At 41.3% G+C, this 21,138-nt stretch overlaps 2 protein-coding genes across 3 annotated transcripts; both read right to left on the bottom strand.

The window, feature by feature from the left end:
* Positions 1–3,463: 3,463 nt before the first annotated feature.
* LOC137274783 (uncharacterized) lies at positions 3,464–8,606 on the bottom strand. Its single transcript, XM_067808117.1, has 6 exons — positions 8,554–8,606; positions 6,729–6,803; positions 6,277–6,434; positions 3,998–4,150; positions 3,680–3,726; positions 3,464–3,541 (listed from the first exon to the last, which is right to left on the bottom strand). Exons 1-6 carry the CDS (start codon positions 8,604–8,606, stop codon positions 3,464–3,466), a joined length of 564 nt encoding a protein of 187 aa, XP_067664218.1.
* Positions 8,607–10,403: 1,797 nt separating this feature from the next.
* On the bottom strand, positions 10,404–20,157 carry LOC137272228 (monocarboxylate transporter 13-like). Of its 2 annotated transcripts, none has more exons than XM_067804588.1 (6): positions 19,879–20,157; positions 15,736–15,932; positions 15,051–15,194; positions 13,757–14,527; positions 12,773–12,823; positions 10,404–11,270 (listed from the first exon to the last, which is right to left on the bottom strand). In XM_067804588.1, exons 1-6 carry the CDS (start codon positions 19,884–19,886, stop codon positions 11,128–11,130), a joined length of 1,314 nt encoding a protein of 437 aa, XP_067660689.1. In that variant the 5' UTR covers positions 19,887–20,157; the 3' UTR covers positions 10,404–11,127. The 2 variants fall into 2 exon arrangements, with proteins under 2 accessions (XP_067660689.1, XP_067660688.1); XM_067804587.1 differs by having other exon boundaries at positions 15,736–15,935; positions 19,879–20,111.
* Positions 20,158–21,138: the final 981 nt, after the last annotated feature.

Here is a 21,138-nt window from a genome sequence, read left to right as displayed (position 1 = left end):
CGTTATCGGCAGTTTCTAGTGCGACCTTAATCGGTGCCATGAGGGTCAAAGTCTTATCTGTTGTCATGCGATTAGTGTTTGGTCCCTTGTCGGAAAGGAAACGGTTTGTGTATGTTTGTGTACTGCAAGACATACAAGTAAACAAGATATTCTTTGAAATCCCGCGGTTGATGTTGTGAACGTCAGTCAGAGTTGAACCTTGGTTTGGTGAGGTTTGGGCTAAAAATTTCAGAAGTTATATTGTCGGTTTGCGGTCGTTAAACAAGAAAATGAAAACTTTTCCTACCAACCGTTATCTTGAAAACACACAACGTGGCCCGTAAAGTGTTTTTGTTTGCTAACACGAAATGCAATAAACACTGCAATTTATTATGTTTGGTGTAAAATCACCAACGAGGTACGAGTGATTGCCGAGTCTTGGCGGGGCACTGACCGTTATTTCAACGAGGGCATATTTCCTGTATTCATTCGTACCGAGTTGGTTATTCTATTTACTACCGAGAATGTAATTTAAAAGGAAGAACCACGAAATAAACCATCCGTGAACTGGTTGTGATAGAGAATTAAGAGGTGTACATGCTATGTTTAAACCTGAACACATTTGTTCATCCTTTATTTAAAATCAACACAGGCTAGTTGTATTCCGTTTGTCTTGACATCATCGAAGTATGGCTGGAACGTTCAAATGATGGAGCAGCTGAGCGTCCTTGAACAAAAAGGAACAAGAAGATCTCTAGTTATCTACCTTAACACTCCATTATGAAGACCTGGCCGAGAAGTCTGGGTATTTAGCATCAGACTGTCGCGGAAGGCGGCGGTTGATCAGGCTCGGTGTCTGGCTTGATACCGTCCCGTGGTACCATTTTACCGTGATGTCACTTTATCCTCGCACAGGAGCAGCATGCAGCAATCACCCAACTATTTACAGGCGCCATTCTTATAGCTAGCGTATTGCTAATTGCGGCGTCAAACAACGAGCAACCAAAACAAATAGTTAGAAAGCATGACACATGTGTCCGTTAAAAAATAAGATGTTAAAGGAGGTAATCTGCCAACCGATTGTTATAATTATATAGACTGAAAATTGTTCTCGACAATCTGCAGACGTTATTCAAAAGATGATGTGTGTGTGCCCGCAACGTAGTTTGAAATACGGCTTGGGTGAATGACGGAGCCAAATGCTAATAGTATGAAACAAATAAGTAAGACTGATTCAATGCTGATATAACGTTGTCTTATGATTTCTCGAAAAGGGAAAAAGCAAGTTCGCTGGATATCTAAATAAGCCGAAAACATGTGTTGTCAAAAAAATACGAGGAAGTATAGTAGACGACCGCAAGGCTGCATTAATAGGCGCTTCAAATACTGGCCGATATCCCTCGTCACCTCGAACTATCATGGCGCTCTGTCCTGGACACAAGAGTCATTGACATTTTACCAGCGCTTCAGTCATCTTCTGCAACAATTAGACCAACAATTTCCAGTGATGTATTGCAGTATGCTATATGTCCCATGAAGATCTTTGCTAGACTTGCTTCCAAATGGCAGTGGATATGTGTCTTGAGTCAACAAAACCGAGAGTGGGGTCAGAATTACTGACTTGGCAGATGCATGTCACTTCAAACTAACTCCGTAGATCGATGCGCATGACATTGATCACGAGCTTGTCCAGCCCAGTGTGTTTGTTACCTTAGTCATAAAACTAAACTAAGCCTTTTCAGTATGGTGTTAAAATTATAGAACAACCCATCAAACGCTGAATTCAAGTTGAACATAATTCCAAAGAGACATCGAATATCATCTGATTTGAATATAAATATACCTACATGCACAGAGTGTAATGGTATGTGGTATGTGGTATGTGGTATCTTCTTGGCAAATACTAGACAGGGTAGCTACATGCACCGTCTATTGACGTGACAACGCCGATGCGTCGATAATCGACTTCCTATGAACCAATTTAGCTGCAGACTGAAGTTGCTAGATCGTATAGATGACGTATGAATGACGTCACAGACTGAGGAAGAATGCCGGTTAACAGTCATCCGTAGAGCCTATCCGGAGAATGTGTTCATATGTATTGGATTAGCGACATTTCACTAAGGTTTGATAGACCCTCTTAGCAGTGTAATGAGTAAACCTGAGCCTAAGTTTCTTAGGAATGCTATTTGTGAGAAATGACTTGAGATCTACTTTTTTAAAAGTCACATTGACAAGACTTGACTATTCTGTAGTCGTGATATAAGGAACGATGCTCACATAAAATCTCCCAATATCTGGTTCGTCTCCATACATCTTTTGTGAGTGCACAGCCACAAAAGACATCACGACTTGACACATGTTATAAACATATTAACCCTCCAGGGGGCGCTAACCTTGGCGAGCGAGGCTCCCATATTAACCCTCCAGGGGGGCGCTAACCTTGACGAGCGAGGCTTCCATATTAACCCTCCAGGGGGGCGCTAACCTTGACGAGCGAGGCTCCCATATTAACCCTCCAGCGGGCGTTAACCTTGACGAGCGAGGCTGCCATGCCCATGCACGTACTCAGTGCACAGTTTAATATGCCGGCATCAACAAAGCGTGAGGTCCATCTTTCTTATGACTCGTAGTTTCAGATGTTTCCCGTCTGTTGGCATTGCTATTCTGTGGCCAACTCGTGACTCCGTAAGTAGCTAGTCGGCCAAGACTAGTATGTGCACCTTGGCGTTTACTACATGCACCAGTGACCTCTTTCTGACAAAACCGACCTCTAGTACATCTGTATTAGTGACTAGTAGGTCAGTCCTGGAATGTAGTCTTAACGCTATTCAGTCTAGCTGTCGTGTTCAGTTGTGGGAAGACTTGTGGTAAGCCGACAGTTTATATATTTTCCTCAAATGAGATGACTGAAGGAGACATAATGATAAATACACCGTTTTTGACGCCGTTTATTTCATCTGAATCATTGGTTACCTGAAATATATTAGTTAATATATAAATGTCCATACTATTTGGGAATCCAGGGGGCGCCAAGTACCCTGTTTTTAATCTGCAACATATAACTGACGATGGATCATGGTGAATATTTCTAACACGTTGATGTCAAAGAGTACGCCATTAAGTTTCCTGTTTTTTGACTACTTTATGAACAAATTCAGACAATCCTTTCCGAATTGCTATCTCTAATTACTATTTGTTGCATTATTTACCTGGCGAAGGTGAACTACAAATGTAATTATATTTCATAATGATAGCTAATCCAATTTCCAATTTAATATAAGCCCTTAAATCCTGATTCACTGTCCACAGACGTAATGTCTTCCAATATTATGTGTCTCAAATGAATGCTGGAAAACCGCGAACTCGTAAATAACATTAAAACGTGAATAGCTAAATGACATTACATTAATACAATATTTGCCTAGGAAAATAGATGGCTTTAACTTACTTCCAGATCAAGGAGTGAAAAAATGATTGAATCCTACAAAAACAACAAGTACAAAAGCTCACCAAAGTAACTGTTATCGGTGCCAAGGTCTGTCGTGATAAACTTGTATATCTGGAAGTACAAAGAACCATATATTAATATAAATTATATTGATAATGATAAAAGATTATCACTGACAGAAGCGATGTAGTCATTTACATGAACTGCAACACAAGTAGGTGGATAGTTTGTAACCAGTTATGTACGAACCCTGACGTTCTCCTCGATAAACTCTTGTTCAGAAATGAAGCCGTCAACTGAAAACAATATGTGGAAGAATATCACTTTGATTGTATGGCTTACTGAATATATAGTACTGTTATGCATATTGTGCTCCCTCTATACTGACATCCCTGTAAACCGACATTGTATTTTGTCCCTATGCGACATCATACAGGCAACTCCCTTAAGTAATCCAACACACAGCGCTTATTAGAGGATAGTCACGATAGTTCCGTCTTTACACTTTGAACATTGAACGTGGACACATGGGACATCAGGAAGACAGAAACTGATTCGTATGCTTACAGTTTGTATCATACTCCGTGAATATCCGGGGTAATTCTTGCAGATGGATGACGTCATTGTGATCATGGTCGAAGTATTTGTACAGCTCTGTGCTGGTGAACTTTCCGAACTGATCTGAGTACATGTACTCTGTCTTGGTTACAGAGCCATCACCTTCAACCAAGGGAGATAACTTGTGCCACTAACACATATCTTTCATGTACCACTGATGAATAGGGAAACTTTGTATATTTTGATTTCATCGGTTTAATGGTTTTGTTAAACTACATCGTTTAGCCCATGGGAGTTTGTGACCGTGTGAGCATCTTTTGTATAGATTTGTGAGAATTTTGGTAGATCTTTGTGCATCAACTGTCAGAATGGCAGCCTGGTTCGGATGAAGACGTTTAGTTACCTTTACATTCAAATGTAGATGATATGTGAACATTGAATTAAAAAATATCTTAAGATGAACGTTTCGAGTTGTCATGGCTTCGAATTCGTATGGTCAGTCATTTTGTTATGAGGCAAAGTACATGTTAATCTGTTTCAAGAACAGTGGCATAACATTTATCCCCTCTGATTAATGAAGGACTTAGTCAAACAGGAATATATATCTATATGATGTTAGGCTATGATATATAATAAATCTTTGGTGACACATAAAGGAAATGAACTGTCCATTTTAAAACTAAGAACGTATGACCCTTACGCACTATAATGATTAGAAACTGAGTTTACCTTTGTGCCCATCTGAACATTCTGTACGAATTAAGCTTATGCCAGAACGTTAAGTTTTTTCTCATTCTTTTAACGACTCCTCTAAGTCGCCCTTATCATGCCAATATGGTTTCTAAGGTACACATTAAATTATAAACAGTATCGCTCTTAAATGTTCGTACTACACAACTCCTATCTCACAGCCCCGGTCTGAAATAAATGGATATATTGGACTTAGAGGCACAATGACGAACATTTTCGACAATATTTTTGACCTAAAGTTTATATATTGCTCTCATTTTAGCTTCCAGTTAATGCAACAAAAGACTTATTATCCTGAAATCACTACTTGCCTGAAATCACGAGAGGGGGTTTGATTCATTCGAACCGTTTAAATTTTCGGGGTAATACATTTCGTGGTAACGTCCCTGAGGGCTAATAGCTAGTATTATTGACAGAAATGTATTGTGTGGAGAAATGTGGTGTAATTTAACTGAACTGACACGGGCTGACCGGGAACATCTTCCTAACGAACATCCGCTCTTACGACCAGGATCTGTGAAGGATGGGATTCAAAGAATACATTCATAAAGGTTAGGGACTCACTTATCCTACATCTATCGAGTATATTCGATCGGGTGTAGTGTGGATGTCAGATGAAGCGGGTGGTACCTGCAATCATGTCTAACATTCCTTACAAAAAGCGTTATAGACTATCAGAGTGAGTGAGTGAGTTAAGTTTTACGCCGCACTCAGCAATATTCCAGCTATATGGCGGCGGTCTGTAAATAATCGAGCCTGGACCAGAAAATCCAGTGATCAACAACATGAACATCGATCTGCGCAATGGGGAACCGATGACATGTGTCAACCAAGTCAGTGAACCTGACCACCCGATCCCGTTAGTCGCCTCTAACGACAGGCAAGCATGGGTTGCTGAAGGCCTATTCTACCCCGGGACCTTCACGGGTCTGTAGACTATCAGAGGGTAACACTGACATACACACGCAGTTGTGAACAATATGTCAGCTGTTTGAGTGTAACAGATTTAGTATCGTTAATTCCATTGGAGTCGAGGTGTAGTGACGGTTAAATGTCAAACTGTACTTTTTGTGTAACATATTATCAAGTAAACGTAAATAATTCAGTTTTGCAATATCAACTATTGTTTCTGCCGGTTTAATCTTGGACCAATGTAGAGAGATAATGAGGGTCCTTTAACCGATTTACAAATGTGCAAAATTTTCAGAAGCCTTAACGATATTAACTGCAACTGTTCAAACAAATGGAGATAAATGTCGCCCATTCAAACATTGTAAGATGTGAACAAAGCAATTCAAACATTCTTCAGATAAAACTGCTTGTCAAGTTCATCCCAAAATAATCATTTACCAAAGATGATTTTCTCAATGCAGAGTAGAAACAACAATTTGTGTCTCAAACAAAGCCATATCTTGTTATAAGAAGAGTCTATTTTGAGCCAGCCTCGTGTACCTAGGTGTCTTAGAAAGAAATTAGATAATTTAATGTCTTGAGACAGTATATAGGGCCCTCATCGCATCTCTTCCCTAGATCGTTACCGTCCATGTCAGACAGACTCCACAGATGCTCGAACTCCAACAGAGAGTGTACGCCATCGCCATTGAAGTCCTCTCTCCAGAACACTATCCTGAACAGATTCCTCAGACTCAACGGTGTCGGCTTCGGCTCGACCCATGCTGTTGTCGTTGAGGGGTGCCTTCACAAAATAACAATGCACCTTTTCAACAGTCTTATCCTCTTGCCCTTCAGGTACATATTTAGGAACATTATGTTAGAGTTGCTGTAATTATCCAATTTACATTAGATTCGCCTTTTCAGAATCGCAATTTCGTTTGGCACTTTTAATCGTCGCGTAATGTTAACAAAGGTGTCCTTTTTCTATGTTAAGAATCACTATTACTGCATTGCACAGGTAACTCTAGTTCGAAGTGTTTGCCTCTATATGATGATGTAATGATAGTGTTTCCGTTGATCTACACGTGACAGTTACTGGGGGAAGGTGACATACTTCACTGCTCCCACACAGAGGAGGAGGCCAGCCACGAGACACAACGGCGTCCACATCCTGAAAGAAAGATCAATATGAGGACAAAAGGTAACGATTAAAATGCATAAATGCAAAGCTGTTCGTGACACTAACCAGGTCTGGCCCGGACAAGATGTGGTGTTCTGCATCTGACTGAGATAAGACTCTGAGGAGATGCGGTGTCCTGCATCTGATTAAGACATGACGTTGAGGAGATCAGGTGTCCTGCATCTGATTAAGACAAGACGTTGAGGAGATGCGGTCTTCTGCATCTGATTGAGACAAGATGCTGACGTGATGTGGCCGGATACTCTCGCGTCGAGACAATATTCCCACCCCATGCCAGCAGCAATGCCTTGGGGCTCCAAAGTTTAGAATCAGAATGAGTGTTAACGTGTAATTTGATAAACATGATGCATATCTAGGAGCGGCAAATCGACAGTGTCATGTGTATACAGTTACATGTAAAATAATTTAACATCCACACCATTAAACTTCATTCGTGATTTCCGTGCCAAATATCCCTGTGTATGCCATACACAATGTAACATCCCACTTAAATGGATCGATCCGTCACTATGTGTGGCTGATGTAGTCTAGTCAACCTGAATTGTTGCTGATAGAATATACTACTGAACCGCCAGTTACTACTGAAAAATAAAATAGCTTATTATTAAAAAATCATTTTTATAGTAACCAAATACTGAGACGTAAGTCAATGCGGATTATAAAAACTTTGACAGAAATGATGTCCCACTTAATCGACCTTTCCTCAAAATGGTCAAAATCAGGGATGACCCATTACTGGCTTGTCTAGCTCTGTTGTGGGCCGGACCATGCAGACTATAGGACATGTTCCAGTACCCTTATAAGCGTTATTGCATTGGATGTTTAATGCCTAGACGTATTTATACTCTAGCATATACACTCTCAGTGCTCGATACGAACTTTTTTACCGGTTATGTAAAGTGACCAACTGTTCCGTGATGCTGGCACAGTCATTTGTTCAACTAAACGAACACAGGGACAGTAGCTGTCAAAAATTCCCATCCACTGTTCAAAACTAATTATCTATCGCAACAACAAAACTTGATATATGGCTAAATATATTGAAATCCTACCTGCACGGAGGCGACCCTGTGAGAAACAAAGCAGACAAAAAGTGAAATCAGCAGATTGTAGTCTGACCTTGATATGAACCTTATCTATCGTTGTACAACTAGACATTGATCACGTGTTTGCAAGAACTTGATGCCAATTAGTTTGGGCAGTGCTTCGATTCATACAAGATAATTCCAATCAATATTGTAAGAAATCACGTGGTGGATGCTATCAGCGACAATCCGCGTCGTTTGGGTACGATCAATACTTTTCCTCCCAACCCTTATAGTCCAGACATACAACATAATCATGGAATTATTACGTTCATTACTGCGACTTTCCAGGTTAATGTGTTTGGTGTATTCACTCAAGTAAAGAATGCAGACATTAAAAAGGAATATCATGTTGCCTAATTTTACCATTACACTTTTGGAGTGTATTTTTCTCACCCGCCTTCGTTTTCGTATTTTCGTAACGTATTCATAAAAATGCAAGGGAGTTAACTCGGCAAGTATTCCATATGGCGGACATGTGATTCCACAAGTATATTATTTTAGATTTATTGGTCCTTCATTCTGCTGAACCGGATGGCAGCCGGCAGGGATAAGGTACTATCTCTCTCCTTCATAATTTAAGGCCAGGGTGTAGGAAGGTTATTTCTTTGCAGCAGCATGTACAAAATGAATACCTCCACACCCCTAAAATGCAAGTGAACTGGGCCAAGTGTTTGGCTGCCGTCATGGCGATTACGATGTAGCTAACACAATACCGTGATGCTTTGCGGCCATAAAAGTTTCACTCCAGTCCAGTATATAACAGTCATTTTATAACATTAGTACTGTATGGTTGAATTCCAATGTCAGGTGCAAACCCTGTTTCGAATGGTATACTGGACAAAAATAGTAAGGGATAATTATAAAGATATGGAAATTATTATGAATTATGATGTATTTATTCATTGTCATTCTGATGAATTATCAGTCATAAAAATACCAATATCCCTATCATGTTGTGCCAATACAGTTTATTTCAGCACCGGTGTAATCCTTTCCAACTACGTTTGTTATTTAACGCCACCCTTAGCATTATTCTACCTATAAGAAGGCTGAGTACGTAATGGAGTCTATCTGGTGATGCATGATCAGTATAATGAGCACTACTCCACCACAATAGGATACAGCCCGTGTACAAGGATACTGTAGAGTTAACATGGGGCGTCAACCATGTTACTTCGTCGACAATGTGATATTGCTACTGGGCTGTCTTATTACCCAGACCGTACATTGGTCTTCATAATGAAGGGTTAGGACAGATTAGTCGTGTTGATAACAATCACACTAAATGGATATTTCCTGTGCTCTATAGTCCATCCAGGACATGCCCAAAGTGCTGCATATACAAACAGTCACAAGAGTTTATTGGGAAAATATAACAGTGAGTCAAAATGACCATCGTGATATTTGACTGATAAACATTATCGTATTCATTTGAGAGGAAAGTTTTGAGTCCCGATTTTGAATGCTTCTAAGGATGATGCATTTTTTATGTGGAAAGGAAGACAATGACCATAGATCATGCACATTTGCGGCACCAACCCTGTGGAACAAAGTGTTTGAGATGAACTTGGGGAACTAAGAGGAGATCTTGATTCTGGGAGCGGACAGAACGGAGAGAACGAGTTAACACCATCTGAGAGACGTAAAGAGGAGCCCAGCATTTCTGAGATTGTTCGATTACTTAGTCGTTCAGACAGTCAATCTAGAAGGAATATAACCAGTGTGATTTGGTTTTAAGACTGCATGTAACAGTTGTGTGAAGATTTATAATAATCTGTACACATGTTGCAATGGAACATTGTAATATCGGTTAGGTTTACAAGTCAATAAACACCACTGCAAACTAATTATAATGGAACATTATTAAACATGAATATTATAATTGGATAAGATAGTCCATGATATTATTCAGTGTGTACTGTACGACCCAACATCAATTAGGAAAATGAATATTCCCTTCACAACGTGTTATGAATTTCGTGCAAACACGCCCGTGTTGTGCAGCCGTTTTCTATGATGTGTACATATTAAAGGGGTCGGGATAAAATTCAGATTTACAGCGAAAACTATTCGTGGGTTGTTCGTTTTGACATACAAGTATGCTACCTCAGGAATAGCGATGTGCATGTTGGAAGTTGGAAACTGGAACAGGGTATGTAAGTCTCAAGTGTAAGACCATGCTTGGCGGTCACAGCTGTTGACGGTCGTAATAGTTGCCTCGTTTGAGGATGGATAGATTGTTAAAAATTGTTATTTCTGCCAGCATTATCGGTTCCGCACAGGCATGAGACCATTCAAAAAGATATGAAACGTTGTTAGTCACGGGAAGAGCTAATGTCTCGGAGGGTACCGGGAACCTCTTTTGCCCAACAAGACAGAACATCGTGGCACGAGCTGGCAACGTTTCACAGTCAGTAATTAGCTGGTTGCACTCTCCGATGTCAAATCCTTTGGTGAAAACAAAACAAAGAGTTTCACCTTGTATAATTTATATGCATTCTTTAATACTCATCACTTGGTCCGTTGAGGAGAAAAGATTCCTTGTAAAATGGTCAACCTGATCATGAGGTCTTAGAACAAGCAACATGACTAGCATATTAGAGGACTGTCTACCCATCATGTGTTTTGCCATAAGATACTAAAATTCTGCAAATATTTAAGCAGTTTAGCTTAGTTACAGAAAGATCGAGACCAGTGATAGCGTAGGCTGTCCATTCCCGTATATTTCATGACTGATACGAGCCTATAACGGGTATGAATGGCCTTGGTTTGCGACTTGGCCAATCGTTCCTTGGTGGCGCTGTTTATTTGCTATTGTTCCCCTGGCACCGCGGTGCAGATGGAATATTGCTGCGGGGCTGCACAATAATCATTGTTTTATCTAATGCCGCGCCCTGCAATAGTCCAACGACATGACAGTGATCTGTAATAACTGAGTAAAGCCCGCACATTCCGGCGCCTTCAGCATCGGTCTACACATTTGCGACAGGATGACATGTACCAAGCAGGACGGCGAAACCGACCGTCCGATCCTGTTACTCGCCTCGTACGATATGTATAGGTTGAATACCAAGTCTTCACCTAATGTGCCGCGCAGTAATAAAGGATGTCCAAGGACCGACATAGCGACATCGAGTTACATGGCTATCAGCTCTGACATATGCGACTATACAACAATATATGACAGCCTTGTTTACTGGCGTATATCACAGATCAAAGGAAGGCCTTTTAACAGTCTGTTCCTTATGTACAAGTGTTTCTACGGTATCCTCATCCTGCGACTCGAACGTCGCAAGTTTACATCCGGGTATCAGCAGAATGAGCAGGGCCGCAGCAATCACGAAGAGACCTTGGACAGAGAAAAAAGACATGGCAAGCATGCATTTGTAATGATGGAAAAGTAGAATACGATAAAATTCCACGTTGAGCACATACACAGTGGTCCCAATTCATTGATAGATCAGACAAAGTGATACGTGGTAGGCTAAACAGGATATATTTGTATCAATCCCCAGTCATTCAAATGATTGCCAAACAAATGGTACATGAAACACCATAGTCAGTACAGCGAGTTCAAGCAAGTTAGGTTTGGTAAAAGTTTCTAGATGGGACACTTTTTACAGGGACTGATTGTACGTATTAAAAATGGGACGAGTTTAAGATAAGAATATTTTTCAACCTGACCTTGTCTTATCAAACCCAAAGTGTCAACGTTCTGAACATTAGGGAGTTCTAAACATGAACTATTGAACTGTCTCTTATTTGAACAACGTATTGTCTTTTGATTGTGGACCTATAACCATTAATTGAAAAAAAACCAACATAAAACACCAATTAATCATTTAACCTGTGTCAGTTACCAATTTCACAAGATCTGATGCACCTTTTACTCAGAAATCGTGCACTAGGAGCCATCAGACCATATGCAAAGTGCTCATTAACTTAGTTTTTTTAACTTGTTAAAGGAAGCATCCACATGACAGCAGAATAACTGAGTGCATTAATGGGCAGTCTGAAAAGACCGTTTCCGAGTAACTATCATGCACAGACTATAGTTCTAAAGACGTAGTACATTCAAGCTGAGTTACTCTTGGCAAGTTTTGTCGCAAAACGCACGTAAAAAATCCGATGCCATGAAGCAAAGCTTGCTCCTTATAGTTTCTAGGGATTAAGTCTCCTATAGCAGTAACTCGGTACCAGGGAGGATAAGATACGATAAGATTTACTGAGCCGTAAGGCACACTTGCTTGCATACTCACCAAGGAGTTGAGAATGAAAAGCGAGTGACTACTGATCTGTTGATCAGAATGTTTATAACGTAACATTTAATGTTACTATTTAAGCGGTTTGAAAGTAGTAAAGACCGAAAATCGAACTCAAAAACTGCCATCATAGCAAAGGAAAGATTCAGCGTTGTAATTAGAATAGTCTATTTTTGGATGACCTGGTTATGAGTAAATCATTTCTCAGTATTGTAGGGTTATTAACTTTCATGTTGGTACAGATTCTCATTATGAGGTAAATACTGATGATTATCATGTTGTTACTATGATTTCCTTGATATTACTGACACTTCTCCTGTGTCACTCAAGATAAATCATTACCCTAAATAGGAATGTATTGTACAATGGTTTGTAAATGACGAGCAGGTTCATGGTAGAACGCTCTCAAAGAAAAATTCGGTTCCCAAGTGTTCAGTAATCTGTATTCACTTTTCATGGCAGAGGCTGTCATTTACTTCTATCAATATCGCGAGCAAAGATTGAAGTTTCGAGGTGATATGAAAACGTCAGTTCGAAATGTCTGTCAACAAAACGAATGGTTAGCCTCATGAGATGTGAAATCTCCTACCTCCTACGTGAAACCCGCTCGAGTAGGACAGGGTGACGTCATGTAACCAGCCTGCAATGAAAGTGAGTGAGCGTTATTTCTGTCCTAGGCCATGCACGTGTATCGTCCCTTTATGAAATATGTCATATCGACCTGCATTAGCGAGTGTTGTGGCGGCTTTATTGTGCTAACCAGCGAAGATACCCACGCAATAGAACACTAGTTGAGCAGCTCTTGTATCATAAATGCAAAGTGTTAGGCAGGATAACATGCAGCACCTTATAACGCACCCAGGGGATAATACCACCGACTTTCCGGTGTTCGGGTAGATGTTCTTGTTACTTGTTCTTCAATGCCGCACTCAGCAAAATTCCAGCTATATGATGGCGGTCTGTAAATAACAGAGCCTGGACCAGAAAATCCAATGACGCCATGCCCAACGATGTACAGGATAGAGAAACGATGACATATGTCAAACAAATCAGTGAGCCCAACCACCCGATCCCTTGCGTCGCCTTCTACAACAAGCATGAGTTACTGAACATTAATTCTAACCTGGGTCTCCATGGGTATTCCGACGTTAAACCACGGAGACTGATAGTAACATGCAGAGCATGCTGCGATACATTGTTACAGTGTGTAGTGGTCGTCAAAATGTAACAGTCTTTAAATGTATGAACGTAGATGTAAATGTATGAACGTAGATGCAAATGTATGAACGTAGATGCAAATGTATGAACGTAGATGCAAATGTATGAACAATATGTAAATGTATGAACGTAGATGTAAATGTATGAACGTAGATGTAAATGTATGAACAATATGTAAATGTATGAACGTATATGTAAATGTATGAACGTATATGCAAATGTATGAACGTAGATGTAAATGTATGAACAATATGTAAATGTATGAGCAATATGCTGTTCATGCGCGTCAGAACGTCAGTGTCGAGGTCCCTGAAACCTCTAAATGTCCTCGGCAGTGGGTCCACAGTAATGTTACCTGCGATGACAGGGCCAGCAAGAGAACCTGCACCTCCCCATAGCATGATCCAACCAAACACTGTCGACAGTCTGTCAACTCCAAACAGTTGAACAACCAACGGTGTTAACGGGACCAGGCTAGCGCCATAGAAAAGTGACACCAGTATCTGATAAGCCAGGACACCAACATAGTCTTTAGCATACAACGGCATAAACACAATGACTAGTCCCTCCAAGACCTGAGTACTGAAAAACACCATCTGGAGGTCCACGGTAGTGTCGTTACACAAAACTCCACACAGTACCCGGGCTATAGAAATCACAACGCCATAGGTAGTATATAACCCTGGAAGGAGAACATGGTCTATGTGCACTGATTCCGCATATGCTGGGAAGTGAACAATCTGAATGCCATATCCAATCATCAACAGGCCGTAATTTGAGCACATTATCCACCATCTTGCATCTTTCAAGAACCACAAACGTGTTTCCGGTTTACAACATTGACCACGGATCCGTCTACGGCGTGTACAGCACAATGTAGCTTTAGTATGTTTTGTCGGGAAATATAAACATCCGATCACACAGAACTGAAGACTAACACATGCCAATGCTGACACAGTCAATCGCCATCCATAACCGTCAATCAACCAGATCGCAACGTAGGCTCCGACAGCCAGACCGGTACCACACGAAGCGAGGGAGATCCCGTTGGCCAAGGGTTGTCGGTGCGTAAAATAATGGCCAAGTATCACGTTAAGTGGCGTATATATCAACCCGAAACCAGCACCTGCAAACGACACAAAAATACATGTAATTCGTTTAAGTCATTCATATCATAATGTATTGTGTTCGCCTATCATTTTTACCCTTGGAACAGGTCAGCAATATGGAGGAAATAAATCTCTGACAATCTCTGCCCCCAAGGTTCAGCAAGATTAGCGAATTAGCAGGAAATTTTTAAAGAGTTTCAAAAACAGTTGTTTGTTCACTGATATAAGATGTTATTTCCGCGAGAAATTAAATTGCTACTGCGAGTACATACAATGTATTTGTGACGAATGCCGGATTACTTTCACGAGCACACGGTGTTATCACTAATTGACCGCCCTTCATGGGACCAGAATCATGCAAAGTCAGTTTCTAACGAGTACATTTCGGCCTGCTTCGAGAAGACCCTCGGGACCATTATCGCTTGTCGCGGTCAGAAAAGGACACAGGTTTTGTCTATGACAGATCGGATCATGTCCTGGCATTATCTAGCCTTGCTGTAGCACTTAGTCCGCGAATAACGAAATGAATTTTGCCTTTACCTCCGAGTGCCCCAAATGCCAAGAGGAGGTGAAGGAGGTCGTTGCTGAAGCTCGCGATGATGAGTCCGAGAGACATCAGGACGCCTCCCGTCATCACTGCCACTCTGATGCTAAACACGTTGCACAGTACGCTTGAGAAAGGTCCTAAAAAGTGGAATTATACAAGCATATCAGGCGGAACATTTTGGTAAATTGAGGTCAGAATAAGTGAGTTTAGCTTTAAACCGCACTCAGCAGTGCCCCAGCTATACGGCGGTGGTCTGTAAATAATCTACTGCGGACCAAAGAATCCGGTGATCAACAGTCAGCATGTCTGACCACCCGATCACGCGCCTTTAACGACAAACATGTGTTGCTGAAAGCCGGATCTTTAAGTGTCGAGTGAGGTTAGAGACACAAAAGCGTCTGATACGGCACCAGAAGGTGATGCAAATGTGGTAGACACATACGATTATTTTGGGACCATATTCAGTTTTACATGAACACCACGTCTCTCAATGTAGGCCAGGTGTTTGTGTCGGTTGAAGTTCACTGCGAGTGAAGTGAGATATTGTCCTTAAAAACAACTCAAGGCCTCTGTCTTTCCCCTATCTACCGCTTTCCCCGTTTTGTTTTAGGTACTCAGTCACCGGTTGAATCAGTGTTTAACTCACCTTACTATCTCGTATTCCGGAAAGAAGCTTACCCATGCCCAGCTCCAGACACAGAAACGTAGACGTGACGAGACTGGTGTAGCCGGTACTCTGAGAAAAGGTGTCCAGGAACTCCACCTGCAGGAACCCAGTTGCTACTGCGGCAGTACCCGCAGCAACCATTCCAAGACTTGTGGCTGCCAGGACCACCCATGCCCAACCACCGTCAATGTCCTTGTTTGTCACCATGCTTCTGGAATATAGAGAATATAGGAAACAATGGATGTCAACATACCATCAATGAAGTTACTGTGCAAAGTCAGGCATTAATTATTATTATTAACACACAGTGTTAAGGTTAATTAATTGCCGTGACAAAAGGTATAACAAATCCTCATTGAACTAGCAAGATATAACACAGACATGTCTACAATATTCAATTATGTATTGAGCAAACAAGGAGCAAGTTACAATGAATCACAATGAATGAATGAATGAATGAATGAATGAATCACAATACAGTCTAAGGTAATGGGTCACAAATATAAAATGGTAATTCACCAGAATCTTGGCATCACTGTGCCTGAATGTCAATCTAGAAGGAATATAACCAGTGTGGTTTGGTTTTAACACTGCATGCGACAGTTGTGTGAAGATTTATAATAATCTGTACACATGTTGCAATGGAACATTATTCACCATTACTACTAACTAGCATTCACTTGTTCTATAACATTAATCTTAGTCACTCACCAAACCAAAACGTAAAGAACAGGTGTTAGTAAGACATTGTTATTATGCCATTCTCAGGTTGAAAAACCCAAGGTGACCAAGAATTCTATTGGCAACAGAATTCAGTGTGAAACAGTGAATGAAAAAGTGTAACAATGCTTAACAGATGCATTGCAATATCGGCTAGGTTTACAAGTCAATAAACACCACTGCAAACTGCAAACTGAAAAGATAGTCCATGATATTATTCATGGCATCACAACAACAAAAGAAATTTTATATTCTATATGGAGCTTGTTTCCGGTGAGAGAGCAGTCAGGCACGGAGTATCAGTCTTGAATATGATGTTGATGACAAACAGACGGTGATAGGCTGAGACAAACAACTACAGTATTTCCGAGTGTAAGTCCGCGCGTGTGTCTCAACACAACAACCAGCATTTATATACACAGACACAGTGTCGGAAATATTCGGGCACAGTGCAGCAGCAGGGTCTATTATAATGAATCAGAATCACAGAAACAACTCAAACGGACAGAGGCCTGTGACAGCTGTGATTGGATGAAATAGTATAAGATGTGTATGTGTTTTAAAAGCAAGTCTATCTAGTAATTAAAACTGACCACAGTATTCAGTGCTTTATCACCATGACTTATGCTTATGTGTGCACCGATATTTTCAAGTAGGTAACATTTGGTGCGGAATGGAGGGTTGACGTGTTCCGCTTCCTGTGCTGGGAAAAATCGTCGGACAAGCTGGACAGAGTTTGTGTTTTATTGTAGTTTAAAGCCACACTGTGCCCCTATGTACATGGATTGGTTGTTGATAGCCTGGATATTTGTTTTAAAATGTTACTATAGAAGTCTATGGGAAAACATTTGGCGTTGTATAACCCGCACCACCATTCTCTTGGAACTTTCTCGAACAGGAAGTAAAAGGTAGATTGCCCAGGACAGATAACAGAAGCGCTATCAAAAAGACCTGCCGCGAAAAATATTATTGCCACTGAACATATATGATAATAAGAATGACCCACAATACGACCTCAAACCTCTTAACATTGTGACCCAGTGATAACTATCACTTAATCAATGACAATACAAAATACAGAAAACATTCTCTCGTCACAACAGTAACGCCCCCACCACTTCCCCATGTTGCAAAGAATGGCTATGCTGACTTCCTGTGTGAGCTAGAAGATATGGTACATTTTAGAAAACAAGTAGTACTGCTGTAGACCTGGGTATTTGTACCTAGTATGGGACAATAAGCATCGGTACAAACTACAATCGCTGACTTTGTTTATATAATGTGTGAGTGAGTGAATTTAGTTTTACGCCTCACTCAGCAATATTCCAGCTGTATGGCGGTCTGTAAGTCATCGAATCCAGACAATCCAGTGATCAACAGCATGTGCATCGATCTGCGTAGTTGGGAACCGATGACATGTGCCAACCAAGTCGAGCCTGACCACTCGAACTCATTAGTCGCCTCTTACGACAAGCATAGTCGCCTTTTATGGCAAGCATGGGTTGCTGAAGGCCTATTCTACCTCGAGACCTTCACGCATCCTGTATACAATAAAGATAAATTTGTCTCTGGGTATACAATGAAGGCACATCTGTCTCTGGGTATACCTTTGCGAACCCTCGAGGTGCAATCGAGCATACTGTTTTGATCACAATTTATCTTATGCAGAATGGTGTCACATGGCAAGAATATAGTTTGTCCTTAAGTACACTGATCACTATCTATTTCAAGAGGAGTTCGAAATGATGAAATTTACACCTGGTTTGGACCAAATTTGTTTTTTGTTGAATGCTGATCAATGCGTCTTTACGACGTATGCCACCCATGTATCAGCTTAACGGTTGGCTGACGTGTCCAGTCAGCACCGGTATGATATTCCGATTATCACATGCATCGTTGCATTCTTTCATCTGCACAAGCCGTTTTGAATCATGCGTGCAGAAATATTTGCTGTGACAATACATACTAGATAAATGCCATTCGCAGATGAACATCCACTGAAAACTAAGACAAATTAACTATAAAGAATCTGTGCGATGAATTAGACATGAATATAATGGGCTACCAAAGGTAGGCGTTGAAATGTATAGGGTTAATATTAGCTCCGAGCTGCATTCACATTCACGTAAGGCGTGTTTGGTTGGCGTCCTTCACGCGAGAAGAAAGTACACGCCGATCAAGCAGAGAATGAAACCACGGCAATATGCTCACATTTATTATACATCTTGTTACGCTCATGTCAGTTTCACTGTGACTTCAGGAAACCATTCACGCTGTAAGTGTTATGTTACAGTGGAAGACAATGTGCCGGATTATAGAGCTGATGATAAATGTACAAGCCATGGATGGGACTGAGATTTTATGTCGATGAACTTGCCGGATTGGACAGATGCCGGTTTTGACAACTTCCACTATATATTTTATTTTACGATATCGTCAGGCTGGATAGTGTAATTAATGAGGCAGGTGTATCCGCTGTACATTAATGTTTCAGCTGTTATACACCGTACATGTAGATTCAGTGAGGGGTGAGGGTGCACAAATTGAGACAGTTCTAATGGACACCAGTTCGAAAAAAAAACATAACTGAACTTGTATTCAAAATTGATTAAGCTCCCACATCTCTACTTATCACGACTGGTGCATCACTTTGTCAGCATAAATTAGCGTGGCTGCACAAAATCAGACATAAAACAACAGCAGTGATTTTGGGCACACCGATGGCAATATCTACATCTCAGCAACAGAACTTAACTTCCGAAATGGGGCCATGGAACGAGCATCCGTCGCCAGAGAGTGATCACAAATGATGCTGGTCTTTTTGTAGCTTGAGGTGCATTGTGAGATGCGTGGCGATAGCAAGCATCACTAAAACACTCGCAGACAGACGCGCCTGGAATAGGGTCCTTGTTGCCGTTTTCAGGTAAGTCAGTAATATTTTGTGCGGTGAAATGGGTGCCCCCCCCCCCCCACACACACACACACACGCGCGCGCGCTCACACACACATACACACACACACACACGCGCGCACATCACCACCACCACCCATGCCCTTTTCAGGTCAGTCAGTAATATTTCGTGCGGTGAAAAGGGTGCGCGCGCACACACACACACACACACCACCACCACCAACACACATACTCCTATACTCCTTTTGTACTGTCAGCTTGTCAAATGTACAATGAACCTCTCGTGAAACTGAAGCGTGTAGCCCTCTTTCTCAACGGTATGTCCCCTATTTCTCAAAAAGCTGTATCCGCCCCTGAAGTGGGTAAAGCGATCACTCTTCACTTACAATGAAGTCATATCAGGTGGCCCTCAGCCGTGATATGGGTGGACTGTTGCACACTCTAACTTGATATTTTACAATACGGTTGATACACGATGGACTTAGCATACAGAGCAGCAGCTTCTAACGCTAGTCAATCTTACCTTGACATGCAGAATAGAAGCTTGTCGGTGTTGCCTGAAATTTACGTTTAGCCCTTGGTCCAAATAACATCTGACGTCGTTTGCCCGTGAATGGACAAGTCTTGATGACCAGTTGCAGCTATGCTACCAGCTGAGACGCGACGTGCAGTCATCAACAGCTGTGTGTTCACAACTCAAGCCACGCAAACTGGATGTTGCCCAACAGTCGTTGCCGCACTGCACTGCACTAAGTGACAGAGTGGTGACCACGTGAACCAGAACTGTGCGATCACCGACTCTGGGTCACTTTGGCTTTACAGTGGTTCCGGTTGGCTTACACACGCATAAAAGTAGCGAATAAACGGTAGCTTGTTGCTTGTGACCTTGTTGTTGTGTGTTACCGGCTACACAATGACTTTCAGAATAATCATATTCATGATAACCTTTAGATCCGTGGAAGGACATTGTAGGTATAAATCCTCTCAAATACCATACGTATCTAAAACAGCATTTTGATGGAATGCACAGAGGTCACACACACACACACGCACACGCACACGCACACGCACACGCACGCGCACACACACGGAGGTATAACATGTTAGTGGTTTGATAACGCATGCAGTAATGAGAATCATACATCTTTAACAGCGGTTTAGTAACTATGTATTTATGCATAGGCCTTCCGTATACTTCCAGTGACCTTTTTTCTGCATGGTTGTAATGTATGCAGTCATGTCGCTGAAAAGACCACGGAGTCTGTATCATTGGGGCTGTTCAGCCTGCTTCAAAATGACAGGCGAGGCGAAATGTATCTTTCTTGTGCTCTACAGCAACTCCTAGCTGTACTGACAGACACAGTTATACAACATTAACCCATCCTAACAATCTGTAGAGAGTCATTGATCAGTGACATATGTTTTGTTTGTTGTGTTGTTTAACGAGCAGATGCGTGTTGTTTTACGAGCAGATGCGTGTTGTTTAACGGTCTGTGAATTATCGAGTCTCAACCAGCCATCCCATTGATCGACAACTCTAACATAAACGCTCACAGCTTACATTACTGTTGTAGCTCGCATGTTTTCACTCAAAACCTATCACACTGCAGACATAGAATACAACATACACCACAATAATTGTGATCTTGGCACATATGCAAAGCAGTTAAAATGAACCACAGTGTAAGCAAATGTCAGTCTTGTAAAACCCAGTGTTAACAATGAAATTTAGTTCGGCAATGTTCTACAGACATGAAAGGTAAGGAATGTGAATCCGCTCTCC

Source organism: Haliotis asinina, chromosome 2 (assembly GCF_037392515.1).
Source record: "Haliotis asinina isolate JCU_RB_2024 chromosome 2, JCU_Hal_asi_v2, whole genome shotgun sequence".
In the NCBI taxonomy this organism is placed as follows: Eukaryota; Metazoa; Mollusca; class Gastropoda; order Lepetellida; family Haliotidae; genus Haliotis; species Haliotis asinina.
This window is presented reverse-complemented; position numbering and strand designations above follow the sequence as displayed.

Bases quoted from the DNA above. Each gene is read 5' to 3' on its own strand.
- LOC137274783 (XM_067808117.1), bottom strand. From the start codon at position 8,606: ATGACGGCAGCCAAACACTTGGCCCAGTTCACTTGCATTTTAGGGGTG. The intron at 6,804-8,553 runs GTATTCATTTTG...TCTTTCTTTCAG, and splicing joins TGCATTTTAGGGGTGTGGAG to GATGTGGACGCCGTTGTGTC. The intron at 6,435-6,728 runs GTAACTGTCACG...TATTTTGTGAAG, and splicing joins AAGTATGTCACCTTCCCCCA to GCACCCCTCAACGACAACAG.
- LOC137272228 (XM_067804587.1), bottom strand. The intron at 15,195-15,735 runs GTAAGCTTCTTT...TCCACTTTTTAG, and splicing joins GTGTCTGGAGCTGGGCATGG to GACCTTTCTCAAGCGTACTG. The intron at 14,528-15,050 runs GTAAAGGCAAAA...TGTCGTTTGCAG, and splicing joins GGCATTTGGGGCACTCGGAG to GTGCTGGTTTCGGGTTGATA.